The following is an 18998-nucleotide window of genomic DNA, read 5'->3' as shown; positions in this document are numbered from 1 at the left end:
AAATAGCCTTAATTGATACTAAAATAAAGATGCCTTAAGCTACATTATTATGAAGTTATGACATACTAACACTTGTTACTTGTAGCATGATTATGAAAAAACTGGCATTCCATCTTCTTTCCTTCCTGTGGCCATTATGTTTAACTGTCAGGTGTTTACCATCCCTTCCCCAGGTAGCTTGTTGTACTCCTAAACTGAAACACCAGAGTACTACACTTCTGATTTCTATTGAATTGACTTGCTGCAGCTGGAGTAGATGTTCTAATATCCTTCTAGGCCTCTGTATATAGGATTTGATTACAGCTCCGTCTTTCACAAAACATAGGCAGTATAACTTTCTTCAGTCACATATTTCAGAGTATCTGATTTGCTGCACATTCCTCTTTGAAGTTCAGTACAAGAATTGAAATTAATGCTTGTCTTAAACTACTGCCTAGTAGTGTAGAAATAATGTCTTGTCTACCCTTTGTAGTTTGGCATATGAGTCTTTTTCCTAAGCTTTTCCATGTCTAAGATGGTAAAATAAGTGAAGCCTTGAAAATTCTTAATGCTACAGGAGGACCAACATCATCTTGACATTTTCTTTGTCCTCCTTCTGTATTTCCCTTTTACAATGATCCTGTAATTTGATCTGATTGTTTTAGTAGTATTTTTCTGGCCATAACATCATAATGTGCTTTGTAATACTTGAAAGAAATGTATTTAGATAGAAAATAGAGTAACACTCTAACTATGTTTTCTGGGGTTTTTTTAATATAGTACTTTCAGAAGGTAGATCACCCTTCCACCAGCCTCATTTCCCTTAGACATTTATACTTGTGTTTCTTGTCTTACCAGTATTTTCCAGATTCTCAGCCATAAATTACAATAGCTGTTTGGTTCATGTTCATTGAAGCTTACTAACAGTAATGTTTCATGCAGGTTTTAAAAGACTGAGATGAGCTAATACAAAATCTAAGTTTAAACAATTCCTATAGCAAAGATTGTTGTCACTCATAAATTCATACAGTGTATGTATTTACTTAGTTATGTCTAAGTACTTTTTATTTTACATTAATAAAATCTCATTATTGCTGCATTTGTTGTTCTTATTTATAGTACTGTTCTACAGAGTAGACTATTTAATAAGTACAGTTTTTTTATGATTGTCTTAATAGAGAAGTATTGATTGTGTCAGTAAAAGTTGACATCTTGCAAAAATTAACCCTGTCCTAACCAGAACAAGGACACAAAGATTTTCACACACAAAATACATTAGTTTCTGCATTTTGCAATGAAATTTTCATGCATATATGAATATGAAAAAATCAAGTTTGTAATTTTCTTAACTATGTTTAATTAAGTGTAATATTTTGTTCTTCTATATCAAGACCAAAAGGAAAAGCTAATGCAAGACAACAAAGACCTGCAGTTGCGCTACCTGGAACAAAAACAACAACTAGATGATCTGAAAAATCAAGTGAAGTTTTTAACCAAGGTGAACTGTATTTTTGTTTCAAATATGAGGAAAAAAACACCCTCTATGTTTTATGCATAGTGCAGATACTTCTTTATACTTTCTTCTAGTCAAAGAATATAGAAAAATATGTGTATATTTATTCATGCTATCAAGCAAAATGTCTAGTGAGAATGTATCTTGTTATTCTGAATGTATTTCTTCAATTCACATCTGGTAACAACTTTCCATTAAATTTCAGGAAAGTGATGTTGGTGTGGCAGAATTCAATGAAACCCTCTTACTTATAAAAGTATCTTACAAAGAATGTGGGGTAGGAACTAGATAATATTTAGGATCCCTTTCAACCCAAACCATTCTAGAATTCCATATTTTGCATTGTCTTATTTTCTCATTTGTGCAAGGTGTTTTTGTTGGTTTGTTGGTTTTGTTGGGTTTTTTCTTCTTTTGTTAAACCCTTGGCTGACCATTGTATGCTTTGTACACACCTGGAATTTTCAAGGGCTGAATAATTTGAGCATCTTTCAGTAGTTAATGCCTCTAGCTCAAATGAGGCATTAACTACTGGTCTTGTTATTTTTTAGTTACAGTTAATCAGAAGGGAAGATGAAAAGATTGCCAGGATTAAATCTTAACTTATGTAAATAGTTCATTATAACAACAAAAGAGAATTAAATCAGATTCACAGCCATTTAAAAAAGCTTCGTTTCTCTTAGTTAAATGACTTATCACAGCATCTTGTGATCCCTATAATGTTTACTAAAACCAATTTTGTTTATGAATTCTGTAATTGATGCAAGTGTACCATAAGCATGGAAATTCCAGTATGTGGTATAGCAATACCACAGGAACTTATCTTAGGAACTTGTCTTTGATTATTAAAACAGAAAAACAAAAATGCTCAGAAAATACTGTATTCTTTTTTCTTTTGCACAAATTAAAAATGGAGTGAGAGGAAGAAATCAGTGAACAAATAATTTTGCAATGCTTCCACTGTTTGGGTAATTTATGTTTTTTATGTAATTTGCGGTTTGTATATTTATGGAGGTAGGATTATTAATTATGAGAAAGGCAAATATATCTGCTTGTATTTTCATTGGATTGACAGGAGTGATTGCTTCTGAATATCTGATACATTTTAATTGGTTCCTGATAATCATGAGATTACATTGCTGAAAACAATCCTGACACATTCTAGTCTACCTCATTCCTATTTTTGTGTTACCATGTGCTTAAAGTTTATAAAGTTCTGCTTACTGCCTTACTGGTGTACCAAAAGTATATGCCAGTGTTGCATTAAGCCATGCACAAATACATGCAAATCTTTTGCAAAAATATTTTCTTGTAATTTTTCTAATTTGCTCCAGGATCGAAAGCAACAAAAGAATGTGGACCTTCTGTTCTTGGAAAAAGTGGAAGATGATATCCATAAAGAGGTAGAATACTCCATGCAGGAGCTGCAGTTAACACATGCGGAAACTGTGCAAGAACTTGAAAAGACAAGGAATTTGTTACTTGTGCAGCAGAAAATTAGCAAAAATTACCAGGTACTAAACTCTACTCACAGTGGGAAATAACCCAATAATAACATTTTAACCTTTGTAGCTCTGACACTTGTAATAATTAAAACTTGCAAATTCAACAACAAAGCCAGTCTGTGCATACAGAACCAAACATAAAATCTGTTGTTGTTTAAGGTATTGTTTAAAAAATGTGAGATCCAAGTGACTAAATTGTAGTCTTTTAGCTCATCCTGCCCTTGAATCTCAGACTGTTCCTTCTCTCTGAATGTTATCTCTGAGCTTCTACCAGGTCTTCACAAGAAAATGTGCTTATCAAAGAAGCTTCCTTTTCCATACCTCCACTCTGCTTTCACTGTCTTCTTTCTACTTCCACTGTTGGAGTAGTGCAGATCATATTTTGACTTTTCATTCAATTAATTAGCATTTAAAATAACAAAATCATTAAAGAAACTGTTGGGTATATTGCCCTAAATAAAAGCTACTCTGTTTTTCTATTGATGTTTTTAGATTTTGCTGACATTAGAACTGATTTGTTGTATTGATAAGTAAAAAACTGCTATTTTTGCATACTCTAAATGTTCTTTCCTCAAATCTAACTGTATTTTAACTTGTAGCCGAAAGCATTTACAACATCAGTACAGACAATCCTCAGAAGATCTTTTTACATGCAATTGTTTTTCAGACTGAAGTAGAAACCATGACAAGAAAGATGGAAAGTCTACAGAAAGATTATGAGTTAAAATTGGAACAGTATACCCATCTTCTCGATATTAGAGCTGCACGTATCAGAAAACTAGAAGGTATCTTTAAATTATATTCTTCACTAATTTTTTTTATATTTTATCTCTTCCAAATTACTGTTTTAAATTTATTCTCCAGGTGAAACACTTTTCCACTCCTAAAACTACTAGAGAAGTCAGTTCTTTAATGGAAAGGTATCTGTTCCAGATAATTTTCATTGACTTAAATGACAGTTATTAATTAAACCAAATCCATCAAAGTGGTTTTATACTGCAGCTATTGCTGAATAAGAATAAAATTACCAAACTTGTTTTTTTTAATAAATCATACTTTTATGGTCAACCTTTTACTTTACAGTACTATCACTACAGAATCACTTTGTGTTACTAAAATCCCCCAACCTTGTTATAATATACTGACATAGTATTTAAACAGGATGAATTTCAGGTATTTTTTAGTGGCTTCACTGTGTAAAAGGTGCATAGGAAGCCTCAAGTAGGATATTTTACAAACTCTGATGTTGAAACAATTTTCACATTTTGTCTCCAAGTTGCATCTATTGCATCATGGTTTATGTCCTAATTCTGTAAGCATGTATTTTGATTTCTTAGAATCATACAATTCCGGAATGGCTTGGGCTGGAATCCATCTTATTCCAAACCCCTTCCAGGGTCAGGACTCAGAGCCCCATCCAACCTGTGTTATCCACTTATTAACCACTTATCACCTGAAGCTGGGAAACATGTGAAGGTCTTTGCTGATAGTTCTATCCACTCAGGATGTAACATATGTTAAAAGTCAGATGTATTATTTCTTTCTCTGGCAAATTTAGATCAACCCTATAAAAATGTGCATCTTAAATCTCTGCTACATTTGCACAGTGATACTTACTTTGAATATTGCATAAGACTTCTGAATTTTACTTTTTTCACTCCCTTATAACCTGATAATAACTGTTAGAGGCCTGTGTCTATGCATACTGAGGCAGATCCATTGAGGAAATACTCTTGATTGTTGCCAGTGTGCTCAGTGGGCATTCAGTGTATGAATATTTTTGATAATGCCTTTATGACAGTAACATTGTTAATATAATTGAATTATACTTTCATCCTTTCTTCTCAGTCATTAATTGTATTTGAGTTTTTAAAAAGACAATCATATTATAACTTTATTTTATCTGTTGCAGCCCAACTAAGAGACATTGTGTATGATACAAAACCACTTAAGTCCAGACAAGAAGTATTGCCGAATGATCCAGTGGGTGGATTTGTTGAAACTGTTCATTTAGAAAGAGGAGAGAACCTTTTCGAAATTCATATCAGCAAAGTGATCTTCTCTTCTGAAGCTATACACACTTTTGGTGACTGGGAACCTACAACCTTTTGTACTTACGCATTCTATGACTTTGAACTTCAGATAACCCCAGTAGTTCATGGGAAGACTCCATCATATGACTTCACTTCTCAGTTTCTTGTGCAGTCTGATGATAGCTTCTTTCACTATATACAGGAAAACAGCATCACACTGGAGGTTCATCGTGCGTATGGCATAGATTATGAAACAATTGCTTCTTGTCAGCTTAAGTTCCATGAAATCTTGGAAAAGGAAGGCAAGATCTACAACACAGCAAATTTAGTTGGTAGTTAAGATCTCACAAAGTATTCTGTTTGATTATGTGTCACTATATTGCAAGTGATAAATAATGCATATTTGACCAAAAATTAATTTGTGCATTACTGTTTCAAAAGGGAAAAAAAAAGTGTTTACAATAATGCTATTTTCTGTTGGATGTGCAGCATGTTTTTGTGGTTCTGCCAACATTTGTGGAAAGCTGGGATGGGTACAATTTTGTCCATAATGGCATAGAGCCACAGGGCAAGAGGGAAAAAACCCAAAAAAGGAGGCACCCCCACTTTGCCCATCAATGCTTTGTATCTGGGCTGAATGTCATAAATATATCCTCTCTTTCCTTATCCATAAACAAAGGAAGAAATGGTTTAATCTAAACTGGTAAGACAAAGATTGCCGTATAATAGTGAAAAAGGTACAAATGATGGTGATTATGCTTAATAATATATATATATATAGTAGCATAATCTAGGAGGGTGTTTATTTACATTTTATGGATTATTTTAGGCAAATTCATATTCATTATATTGAAATAAATTTAAGGTATCCTGGACAAGACACTTCTAAGATGTCTTGAATGTTCTTTGCAGCTTACTTTTTCTTCTAGAAACATTTTGTCAGATCAGCATATTCACTGACCTCTTAACTGCCTACTGTTGTAGAGAATCTGGTTTAATAAGGCATTGTAAAATGGTACCTTTGCCAGTAATTTAAATTGCATACCACTTCTAACTGTTAACAAACAAAAGTGTCCTAACCTTTATTTGCCTTAAGGAGATAAAAATATTGAACTTTGATTTGGCCTTGTAGTAAATATTTAAGTAGGGAAAAATGGCTGTGTTTTGATTTTGGATCATACAGTGGGAGCCTGAGGAATTGTTTCTGTTTCTAACATGAACTACAGATGTCACATCACAAGCACTGGTGTAATGCATAGGCACAATCTTTAATTTGTGGCTGTTCTATAAATCTTGCATTTGTGGTTTCTCCTAGCTTTTGAGTAACATACCTCAATGTTGAAAAGAAAATTAATGCAATCCCCTATTTACTCCTTAGGAAAAACAGGACACATTCAAAATTATGGTACCATAGAATACTGGATCAGGTTACAAGTTCCTATGGACCAAGCTATTCTTCCCTACAAACAGAGGTCAAAGGATCTGGGATATATAATGACCAGTTTTAGGGAGCATGAACAACCATCCAAGGTATGTTTGGGTCCGTACTTGATAGAGAGAATTACTTCATGGAGAAGAGAAGCTTCAGGGTGACCTAATTGCAGCCTTCCAGTATCTGAGGAAGCCTACAAGAAGGCTGGAGAGAGGCTTTTTACGAGAGCACAGGACAAGGGGGAATGACTTCAAATTTGAGGGAAGTTGATTTAGATTAGAAGGCAGAAATTCTTCATGGAATCATATAATTGGCTGAGTTAGAAGGCACTCATCAGAATGAATGAGTTGACCTCCTGGCCCTGCACAGACACCTCGACAATCCCAAATGCTCCAAATGCAAACTGGGACAATCCTAATTGTCCAAATGCTCCCGGAGCTCTGGCAGCCTTGGGACCATGACTGTTCCCTGGGGAGCTTGTTCAGTGCCCAACCACCCTCTTTGCAGAGAACCTGCTCCTGATGTCCAATCTATCCCTCTCCTGACACTACTCCAGCTGTTCCTTCAACTGGGACAGGTTGCCCAGAGAAGCTTGGGTTTCCCCACCCCTGGAAGTGTCTGAGGCCAGATTGGATGGTGCTTGGAGCACCTGGTAGAGTGGAAGGTGTCACTGCCCATAGCAGGGAGTTTGTGACAAAATTTTAAGTTCCCTTCCAGTCCAAGCCATTCTGTGATTCTGCGATAGTTTTGATAAAATAAACTGTTCAGTTGTTTCTTTTTAAGTTCAAATAGCTTAGGTCCAGGGTTGATATGTTAAAAGTATAATAAAGTTAAAGGTTCTTGAACTGGAAAACACGTTAGCAGTTTTTCATATAAAGAAATCAAGAACTAGTTGAATTATCCCTTGTCTGAAGAGGCAAAGTCTTAAAGTTATTTATTTTTACTGAAATTGTCACTATAACATTTGACATTTTATTTAATTTTCTTGAGCTGTAAGTGGCAGATCATACTCATAGTATCATACTCATGAATTTTAAACCAACTAGGTGTCGGATACATAGAGTAGGTGAAGCAGTTGTTCAAAATGTTTTGAAGTCCTTAACATTGGAGTATTACGAGATTGAAATTCCTTCACAATGGGTTTTTTACTTAGTTTTTTAGCTGGATATTGAAGAGCATTTTGAAAATAAAATTCACTTTACAATCACATTTAAATTAGGGCCATGGGAAAAAAAGGGACTTTCAAACATCTTTAACAGTCATTTAAGAAATAAAAGCAAACAGGTTGAAATGCAAAAATTAAAATACTAGAGTTTTTAGTGGGCTTTTTTTAACCTAAGCTGTTTAGAATATTCTATGTCTGGAGTAACTAATGTTTTATATTATTCCATAATGTATATATAAAATCTCCATGGGTTCCATGATGTAATCTGAGAAGTATGTTGTGTATGAATTCTGTTAAATTGTATCTGATTAGAATTAAATTTAGTGCCATTAGATTTGGCTTTGAAAAAAATTAAGAGTTCCTCATAATTTGCTATAAAATAAGATGGCAATAAATGTTCTTCAATATATTTGTTTATTACAGACTCCAGCACTCAAAATGAAGCAGCGTGCAGCTCAAGCACACAAGAGAGTCTCTTTTCTGGATCTTAGTGCAGTACAGATGGCAGTAAGTTCTAAGTATTTCTGTTATGCACGATGAAGCATGAAAGGCTACTTGTAGCTCCATATGGACAATTTGTAAAACTAATAATTGAGAACACTGGATTATTTTAGCAGAACAATACTGCACTGTCCCAGGCAATGAATGATAGCATAGTACTGCATAGAGGTGGAGGACACAATGCAGTGGTATTTGTGTGACTCCCTCAGAACTCCGTGATATCCTCCACAGTTTACAAGTTTCAGTTTCCACTGGCTTAGGGCAGATTCTAACAGGACCAATCAGCTCGCTCTACACTACGTTTCTCAACTCTCTGCATTATTCAAGTGTCTTTCTACTGTATACCACTTGCACTGCATATAAGTGCCTCTATAGAAACCAGCTTAATCCAAGCAGATCCTGACTGTTGGGCTAATGGGATACACAATTTGACACAGTTCAGAGTCATCTCTAAAATTAAGTTTATCAGCTGAGATTGCACACATTCTGAAACTAATGATACTTCTTAACTTGGCATACACTGTCATCTGTACATCCTTCCATAGTCTAAGAGAGTTTACATGGAACTAACTCAGATGTATTTGCTGCATTTTGTAAATTTTCTTCTGAAATAATTTGCATTCGAAGTACTAAAAATAGGTTGTGTTTAGTCTTTTAAGTAAATCCAGTAAGTAAAGGTATATTCTTCAACAGGCAATTATAAAAGGTTATATTTATCTATTACATATGATTATAATATTAATAATATTGCATTAATTAAAAACTAGTGGGTTTTTTTCCTTTCATAAATTTCTTAATTGGATTTATTCTTTGAAATGTTAATATCAATTTTTGATTAGCAGATTCTGTTACTGTTTGGTTTACTCTGACTAGAACGTCGTTGAGAGCTAGAGTATAGACTGGAAGTAAGAATTAAGTCGATCCGTTGCATTTATAAACTTTAAAAACCAAAAAGTCAAATGTTGGGGAATATAATCTTTTGAGAGCTTAGATATGAAAAACTGAAATGTTAGTCAGATAGTTGCACACACAAAATATCTTCAGCTGTCCAAACAGTAGCTTCTCAAAGTTTGACAATTTTTCACAAACTAGGATTTTCTAAGTGAGACAGCTACTTAGTCTCCATCAGAAGTCTTTGTTCTTGGGTGGCAGCTCCTCTAGCTGTTTTAAAAATCTAAGCCTCATTGTCTGGTTAAGGACAAAGTACTATTAGGCCTAAATAATGAAACAGCTGGACTTTCTCTGCTGTCTAAGTCTTGTGATGAAGTGGCAAGAAAGCATCCTAGCAAGAAAAACAAAAGTTCAACAGATTAAAATGGGAAGTCTATTTCATTTTCCAGTTCATTTTCTCAATAGCAGAGAATCTAGCTCTTAATAAAATTTCTTGTCAATGTGATACATGCCAAAGCAAATAAAAAAGGAGACTCACTAAAAGGTGGGATAAATGGTTTGTCTCACCCAAACTGCTTATGAGAATTGTCCAGCCTCATATGTAAAAGTTCTAGCAGAGGACCAGTAACGCTAATGCAGGGAGGCATAGGAGGCATTTTCTATCCAAATGTTTTTCCACCAGTAAATCTATACCTACTTTTGTATAATAATTATCTACTGCATATTAAAGGCTTCCTCTTGTTTTATTCCTAACTTAGGGATCTGTATTTGAAAATAATGCGAAAATACTTTGACATTTAAAATGCAGTTCCATAGGGTTCACTACAGTTATAATAATGGCCTAACTACAGATTTGAGATAGTAACATTGATACCAAAATCAATTCACATGCACACAGGTAAAATTATGTGCAGGCCTATGTGTGTAAATTTAGCTATCTTCTTGGGTACAGTGTGTGTTTTGGGGTTTTTTGACTGAGTCTTGTAGAACTTGTAGAAAAAGATTAAATATAAATTAAACTGGAAATCAAACAGGCTGTATATATGTTGATAGGAACAAAATCATTATAATAGTTATGTTTTCACAAATGCAGTTAGATAAATGTCCTTCTGCTGTATATGAATTATATGTTACAGCAGTTGACACCTTCTCATTGTTTCCTGCAGTGCGTAAGCAATACAGTAGTTAAAAGGCTCTGGATAATGAATGTGGGTTGTAACTCTTCAAGTTTTGAACTTCAGTAACTTCTGCTTTTCAAGGAGTTTTATAAAGACTGTAAGTTTCTCTTTTTCTGTAGCATGTGGTACAGGATGCTAAACAGCTGTTGGGTGACAAAGTGAAGCACATGGCTGAAGAAATTCAGCAGGAAAAAGAAGAGCTCTCTCATCTGTCAGAGGAGCAATTGGCTGACCAAACATTGATTACTTCTAGAGATGAGACAGAAATAATTGAAGAATTGGAACCAGAAGGTAGAATTCATGGTTATTAATAAGTAGCTGTATTTTCTGAAAAAACCTTTCTCTTTCCATTTTCATAAGCATTTCTTACTAGTAGTGGAAGCTGCTTCATTATGAGAAACTTCATGGCATAAATTATATTCTGGCATAGGCTACAGGTGAAGCTGGGTGGTGGATAAGGTGTATTTTCTTCCCAAATGGAAACCATATTGTAATTGATTTCAAAAATCTGATATATGACTTAGATTAGTAAAATTATTAAAGGAAACCTGGCTTCTATTTTAAATGTCTTCATATTCTCCCTTGGATCTATGCTGTTCCAAAGACTCTTTTAATGAATATGCTTTTTTTGTCTGCAGATAACAGCCCATGCTGATACTGGAATCCTTTCAGAGAGTGAGAGGGCTAGGATGCTATATCACATGTGTGACACAAAGTTATTAGATTTATTTAAAGATTATAAAAGCCAGGTGAACCTGTTCGAGCTCCAAGCTTGAACTGTTTATTATAGCAATAACCAAGTCCATGATACCAAGTTTAAAATAAAAGCAGAAGTAGAATGCTAACATTTTATGTTTAGTTGTTGGCAACTTTTGCATAAGAATTCATTAAAAAGATTGGAAAAACTTGTTGAATGTTGATTTTGAATACCAGTTGTCTTTATAATTTGCTTCATGGAAAAAAAATGCTCTGCAGTGTTCCAGAAAGTAATGCACCTGCATATAGAACTACTTTTTTACTAAAGAAAAAAGGTGCATTCTTCTTTTACATGTGCATGGTGTTAAAAGAAGTCAGAGGAAATTCAGACCATATTCTTAAATAAAGCTAACAGTTGTGCATACTTAGTTCGTTTCAGGACTTACTCTATTAACCAGTTTGCATCTGGAAAACATTTTTTTAACTAACCAGAAAAAATACAGATTACATGACTCTAAATGTCATCAGTTCACAGTGTTAGTCTTCTTCAAAGGAAAAGAAAATTTACCTGGCACTTACTCTTTTTATATTAGAAAAGGAAATTTATTGCTATCAGATTTCTTATTAAGTCTTAAGTGGCCTAAAATATAGCGGGCGTTACCTGCATTGATTTTTATTTTTTTTTAAGATCAAGAAGATCATCAAGAGGATGATGCTGTTGAATCAATAAAAACTGATAGTGATGACTGTATTATTTCAAGTCCAGTATCCACAAATATTAAACAGCTGAGTCAGAGTATACATGGCAATTATTTGGTAAGACTAAGAAAAATATTTTAAGCCTAATGTCCTCTAAGAGTAGCTTTGTTGTATCTAACATCAGTTTTCAATGAAGCTGTACATGTACAGTATCAAATCTCTTGACTTATTCTTAAAACCAGCAATTCAGGACTAGAAGTCATATATGCAAAATAGCACAGCATGATATAAATTTGGAAAACTTACTTTGAACAGTATTTCAATAGGATAGTTCTCAAAAAAAGAAAATTCACACTTTTAGATCTAACATTGACTGAACCATCTTAGCCATAAAACTAGTACTTAAAATTAACAGGTTTAAATATTCTGCAATGTGATATCCTAGAGGGTAGGGGGTTTTTTTAAGTGCTCTTTTTAAGGCTCCGTGGTGTCTTACAAAGTAACTAGTAACAAGAAACATGTATAAGAAATACTGCTCCTTTTTTAAAGGGTAGAAAGTACATCTTTAAGAAGTACCTATCTTCAACTACAGTAGATTTGTAGAAATGCTGTCACTTATATGTTCTTCAGAAAAATACAGAAGGTACTTTTGAAGATTGCAGTATTTATAAGTAAAATGTAAAAAAATTTCAGGTGTAATTTTGAGAACTAAAATGAATACTAGTAATCACTATTAAGTCAAACTATAATACAGTTGCTCTATACCTTTCTAGTCATCCTGTATTATATTTTATCAAAATTATTTAAAAACAATTCTGAGAGGATTTTGTATGTAGATTAATTTCAGGTTGATAAATTTCTGCGTTCCTCCATTGATCTGTTTTTCTGTAACAATGTGCATGTTTGTGAACAGTAGATAAAACCAGTAAAAGCTGTACACTATTAAGGCAACGTATGATAAAAGTTGGATTTTAAAAATATGTATTACTTTGCTTGAATTCTTGGGTTGATTATAGAATACAGCATGTCAAAATTGCTGTTGAATTATTTTTTGTTTGGTTAAGATCAGAAATCACTGCCTTTTATCTTTTGAGATAATTATCCTGCTGATACTCAAATACTGTAAATAGGTTTTGTGATTTTTGGAGATCATTGTGCTAATTATCCTATAAATATTAATTGTATGCTACACTATATAAGTAATTTAAGATCACACCAGGGTTATTTGTATGTTGCAAATTAGACAGTTCATAGTTATTTCTTAGATATATTGATCATAAGGCATATCTAAAAGATTTTCCAGTATCAAACTATACCAGTTGCTTCTTTATTTTTTCTTCTTGTCTATGATGTATGATTGATTATAAAATACTTCATTTTGTTTAAATTAATTTATAAATTTGAATATGAAAAGCATATTCAAGTCAAAGATCATCACTTTAATGACATTCAGTAGCCATTTAACTTATTAGATTTTAGGGAAAAAAATTTCTAAAGCCATGAACCTTTATTAGTAGAGACAGAATGGTGTGGATTTTTTTCTCTCATCCTGGTAGAATTTCCATGTACCTGCTGAATAGTGAAAGAACCTTATTGAAATATTGATCCAGATTTGGATTTTTTGTTAAAGTGTCATAGGATACATAATAAAAAGAAAAGTCTTTTGAAAGGAGGGGGTAAAATTACATAATCAAATACTGAAAGGACTTGACAGCAATGGAAATTATTCTGTATGGTGAATATTTTTACGATAGGATACATTGCTTTTCATTTTGATTAGTTTTATAATTTTCTCAGCAAAATGTAAGCTGTCTCCATATTAAATAAGAACATTAGTTTGGAATTCTGACTGAATATAGAAAGCTAGTACTTTGAATGTGATTTAGTACTTCAAGTGAATAAAGTTTAGAAATTAAAATTGTCAAAATATTTCCCTATAGAAGAAATATTTTAATAAAGTTATGAAAAGAAAGTAATATATTGAAAAGAAATAAGTTTTTAAAAAATCAACATTTCCGTATCCAGTGTGTTCTCTTTGCTCTTTGAAGAATATCATTATCGAATGCTCACCTACATTTTCCAGTTTTGAAACCATTGTGGCTTTTCTTTCTTCCGAGAGTAATTTCAGGAAATCTTTGTGACTCTTTCTCTTGAGTCTGACATGCCCACCTAAATAAAATTTACTAAAATTTATCTGTACATAAATATTCCAGACTTTGCAGAACAGTATGAAACCATTTCATATAAGGAACAGAAGAATGTAATTTCAGTTAAAGATAATAAGAAAAGGCTACAGTGAAGAACAACTGGGATGTTACTTTTATTATCACATGTTAAAATTAGCTTTGTAAGGTGTGTTTGACTTAACTAGGAAAGTTCACTATATGAAGTTGAATTCTTTACAAATACATTATTACATTACATAACCTAACAATTTTGTGATTTGATGGATTTTAATTGAACTGTTTGTAGTATAGTCTACATTAGGTACTAACAATTCTCTTTTATTTGGAAAACTTCAGTACCTTGTATTACTGACAGTATTTTAAGCAGTTACAGGATCACTTTGCTGTGTAGGTAAAAATAATGACAGCTGGAATTTGTGATTCAGATAGCATTTTTACCTAAAGATAACCAGCAGACTATGACTACTACAAAAACGTTTTAATCATTGAATGGAAATCAGTATCTCTTGCAATAACAGTCTTAGCTACAAACCCTGGAGCTTTAGATTCTCATTTTGTATATGTCTGTCAATCAGTGTTAATCATATAAAAAGCTGATGATTTACATACACATATATATATGTTTGTTTTGTGTTAACACTTAAAGAAACAAAAAATAATTTGTATTATGTTTATATTTTGTTTTTAAATAGGAAGTTGAAAAAATCCAGATTAAAATTACATCACTTGGTCTTATTGAGTCACGAATAACAGCAGATGAAACAATACAGCAGCTGTTTGTAGAATGCAGATTAAACAATTTCCTTGCAGAGGAGACCCCACTGTCACTTCCAAAACCACCTAGTGGTCAGAGGATTCACTATAACTATAGCACTGGTAAGTCTGATGTATTTCTGAGCAGGCTTGGTTCTTCTCTTAAAATCTGTCTTATGAAAATACCTGCAATAAAGCCTACTTTCTATATATTATAGTTGCATTTCTCTATGTGCCAACTCTATTTGCCTATTTTCCCGATATTTTGGGAAATACTAAAAGTGATTTTTAAGAAATGAGGTAAGTATGCAATTATCTAGTATACAATGAAATGCCAAAGGAGGCTGGTATATAAAATGGTAACAACACAACACATTTAAATATGCTGGTAGTGTATAAATTTCATAATTAGACTATACATAACTAAAATCTATATATTCTTTTTAGAAGAGCATGATGATCTAATTTTTCTATCAGTACATGATGATACATCTTAGCAAAAGAAAACATTCTAACCTGTACATCTAAAACTTAGTTGAAAAGAGAGAATATATAATTGGACTTCTTCACTACTTGCAAATACTCAGTGTTCTTTTAATGACAACTTTTTAATAGGGGAACTAATTCATCTTTGTTTCATACTAATACATTGCCAATTAATACTTTATATCTACACTACTGGCATACATAGAACTATTGTAATAATTTAAAATTCTCTTGTTAATTATTTCCCCAGCTATGTCATAATATTTCAATTAACTTCTTCTTCCTGGTAGAATTGTCTTTCATTTAAGATTCAGCCTGAGTGCTTCAGTCTTGGACTTTTAGCTGAGAGTATTCTGTAGTGGGTGAATCAAGGTTAGGGTTAGGGTTATTGCTATTTGTGACAAACCCTTGGTACAGACATTCAAATTAAGCATTCTTTTAAAAATAATTACGTGAAAGTGGCTTTGCAGAAACGGTGTCTTAGATCTTTAAAATTGCTACCATCTACAAACCTGATTTTAGAATGCAACTTCCCAAATAATTCACTCATGTAGATCTTCCTCTTACTTATAGACTATTGGATTGTTCCATGTGTAGCTGAAGACTGAAATTAATCAGAAATGTCACATCAACCACTTCTATGTTGGCATTGCCCACTTGAGAGGGAATATAGATGACAGATTTTCTCCAGTCCATTGGTCTGAAGATTTCTTCTACTGAAATACTGTGGCCGGAAAGGAGGATTGAATTACTGAGGCTGTCAAAAAGGATAAGCACTTTGCCATACATTCTCATTATCTCTATCTTCCTTAGTAGAAGAAAATACAGTAAATCACTTCAAATACAAAGCAGTAAAGACCCTTTTAAAATCATGGCTTTTAAAATCATGGCTGCTATTGCCGTTAATAGAAAGCGGCAGCTCTGTGACATGCTTAGATGCTGCCTTTGTATCTTTTTTGACAGTGGTCATATAAACCTGCCAGTGACACACCATTAGATTATGATTCTAACATTTGATTTTAACATTGTTGTTCTTCCTTAGAAAAGAAAATGAAATAAATGTTTATTTTATTTTGTTCTTTTCTTCTAATAGGTGAAAAATGTTTTTTTTCTTCTAATAGGTGAAAAACAATTGATAACCAGTTATATTAATTTATTTACTTTGCAGCAATAAATGTGGATAAGGAAGATAATCATGCAGAAAGAGAGTATCTCAAGTCAATTCTTCTAAAGCCAGATCTACCTTCTGACAGGTAAAGATTAATACTAAAAACCTCTATTATAGGTCTTTGTAAAAAATGCTCATGGTTTGTCTTTTTATTTGTCCTTACTGACAAGGTAACCCTAAGTAGTTAATACATAACTAACAAGAAAAAAATAATTCTTTCAGCTAGGAATGATGCCTGCATTGTGATCTGGCTGCTGCTGGTCTTATTTCTTCTCCGAGTAGGTGCATATGGAATGGAATATTACAAACTTATCTAATGTTTGTTTAGTGCTGTGGTTTAATTCTGGGGGGGTTGTTTCTTTTGCTGGTGTTTTTTTTTTAAACAACTTTGTTTTACAAAACAGAGTTTCTAGAGTCTATCATCAGTAGTCTATCAGTAATGAATTTGGAAAGCACATATCTGTGCGATGGTAGAGTAGTACATTTGTTGCTTTCTGAATTCAGAATACTAAAAGAAGTCTTAACTGCAGGAAGTGTTCCTTGGCCCCAGAATTTAAAATAAAAAAAGGTATATGTGTATATATGGATGTAGCAGACATCTATTATATGAATACATATGAGAAAGACTAGAAATTAGACTTGTTCAATTTTATAGTAATAAATTTGTTCTTATTCATTTTTTTTTATTGAGGTAGCCATGTGTATTACTTGGAGAGAATGAATGACATACTTTGATTCTGTTTCTTCTTGAATATCAGTATTCATTAAAATGGAACAACTATTAATTTAAAGATCCATTCAATGTACAGAAGACTAGGATACCTGCTGATTAAATTTGAAGCATCAGAGTCATTTGTAAATCTTACTCACAAATCACTGATTACTCCAAGAAAGAGTGATCTCTCTTCATTCCATATTCCTTATTTGTCATCTATATCAGGGATGTTGCTAAACATATTCTACTAAAGCATGTTTTACTAAGATTTAACAATAATGAGGATAAAATACCCTTTTTTATTTCCCTGACAGATAACTTAGTTGCTAAAGAAATTTCCCTGTCCAACCATCTAGGACCACTGTGGCAGTTTTACTTCACCACCTGATCTGGGACTGAGGTCCATTGGCAGCTACACCCCCCACAACTGTCCCAGTCAGACTAGTTGCCTTCACCAACTCCAGCGCAGGTGTCCAGTCACTGAGTCTTAGAGGTCCCAAGCCTTAAAATAAGTTTTTGGTGCAGTAATTAAATAAGACAATAACAGTTCAAGTTGGAGCCTCAGAGTAAGGACCCTGAACAAAGGAACCCCTGGGCTTTCACACCCTTACAGGACAGTCTGGGGGTCACCGGCTCCTGCCACATTCCGAAGTGTCCCTCACCTGGCTGTACCCAAAGTCTGGGAGGTACTGGCTCCAGCCTGTATCTCTTGAGTGTCCCTCCCCTGGCTGGGCCATGGGTCCCTGGGCCTTTGTTGTGCTAAGGGATAGTAGCTTCACAGCCTCTTGCCTTGGGCTGGGCTCCTCCAGTGCTCAACCTGCAGCTGCTCCTGAGCCACCTGCACTGGATTGATTCCTCAACACAGTGAAACAATAGCTGGTCTGTGTGCTGCAATTTCCCCTATAAATACTTAGATAACTATAGTAAATATTTTACAAACCTGAGGTAAAAATAAGGTAAAATAACAGCAGTGAGCTTTTTCTCAGAACAGAAGCATTCATCTCTTAGATGTGCCATCATGTCACTACTGTTCCCTGTGTTACAAGTAGGTTGTTTCCTGCAGTTATCAGAATGTCTGGTTTGACTTGTGCTGAAATTTCAGTTCTGTATTGAATAAATAGGAAGGCAGAAGTTCATCAGTAGTCCAGTTTCCCATTTTTTGTATCAAGAGGACCACCAAGAAACAAAATTTATGGAAATATTCTGCCCATAACACCAAGGGTGTTTCTGCATTTTAAACTAGTAAAATAGTGTGGTTTTCTTTCTTTTTTAATTATTTTTTATTTGATTTTTGACCCTTTTTGAAAGCAAAATACCTTTTTTTTTTTGTGCATGTGTGTTTAGCCTAAAATTTACAGTGGTCAGTGATCCTCCAGAAGATGAGCAGGATCTTGAATGTGAGGACATTGGGTTTGCTTATGTCAGTTTAAAAGAGATATTCCAGAAACAAAGAGATATCATTGAGCAAGATATTGATGGTAAGTTTTAAAGATCGCTTTCTTGTAAACTTCTGTAGCCTAAAATTCATTGAATTTCTACTTTGCTTTGTAGGCATTACTGTGCAAGTAATTGTTTCAATAAGAAATTATTTAATACTAACTAATAACTTCCACATTTGTTTGCAAAAGTCTGCAAAAATACTATCTGTTAGTATTATTCCCTAAAGTTTTTTAAAAAAACCCTAAACCAAATAGCATTCTCACCTCATAGAAATTAGTTTATAAAACCTAAGAACTTTCAAGCTATGTCCACTGCTATAATTCTGTCTTTTTTACAACATACTTCATTGCGGTATGACAATAAATATGTATTTTGTATAAAAATTCGTTTTGTATTAAAATTTTCATCAGCAATTTGGTATTACTAACGTCTGTATTTTATTTGAAATTATGTTATATCCCTGTGTACCTCAAGTTTGTTTCCTCCATATGAAACATGTATGATACAATGTGAAATACTGGTGTTTTTGATTAGGAATCAGTTTTAGTGGGCACCCTTCTGTAACAGACTGACCAAACTCATTGTGACTCATTAGAGCAAGGTGATGTGATTAAGAAGTGTGGAATCTTCCTTTTCCTAAGGTCATAGGATGCGTTTTTAT

General features: G+C 33.5%; 1 protein-coding gene across 9 annotated transcripts in view; it reads left to right on the top strand.

Moving 5' to 3' along the window:
* RPGRIP1L (RPGRIP1 like) overlaps positions 1 to 18998 on the top strand; it is a 53295-nt gene that overhangs the window by 19418 nt on the left and 14879 nt on the right. For 6 of the 9 annotated variants that reach the window (XM_071442913.1, XM_071442911.1, XM_071442912.1 and 3 more), the window contains 12 exons: positions 1371 to 1477; positions 1698 to 1748; positions 2824 to 3003; positions 3662 to 3779; positions 4907 to 5359; positions 6406 to 6557; positions 8048 to 8131; positions 10314 to 10485; positions 11579 to 11706; positions 14468 to 14651; positions 16183 to 16267; positions 18242 to 18375. In XM_071442913.1, the coding sequence (XP_071299014.1) occupies positions 1371 to 1477; positions 1698 to 1748; positions 2824 to 3003; positions 3662 to 3779; positions 4907 to 5359; positions 6406 to 6557; positions 8048 to 8131; positions 10314 to 10485; positions 11579 to 11706; positions 14468 to 14651; positions 16183 to 16267; positions 18242 to 18375 (1848 nt within the window). Of the gene's footprint in view, positions 1 to 1370; positions 1478 to 1697; positions 1749 to 2823; positions 3004 to 3661; positions 3780 to 4906; positions 5360 to 6405; positions 6558 to 8047; positions 8132 to 10313; positions 10486 to 11089; positions 11123 to 11578; positions 11707 to 14467; positions 14652 to 15587; positions 16135 to 16182; positions 16268 to 18241; positions 18376 to 18998 lie in introns of those variants that run through there. The other 3 variants (XM_071442915.1, XM_071442917.1, XM_071442919.1) reach the window with 3 other exon arrangements.

The sequence above is a fragment of the Agelaius tricolor genome, unplaced genomic scaffold (genome assembly GCF_023055355.1).
Source record: "Agelaius tricolor isolate 1412-34295 unplaced genomic scaffold, bAgeTri1.0.p SCAF_17, whole genome shotgun sequence".
NCBI classification, from domain to species: Eukaryota; Metazoa; Chordata; class Aves; order Passeriformes; family Icteridae; genus Agelaius; species Agelaius tricolor.
This window is presented reverse-complemented; position numbering and strand designations above follow the sequence as displayed.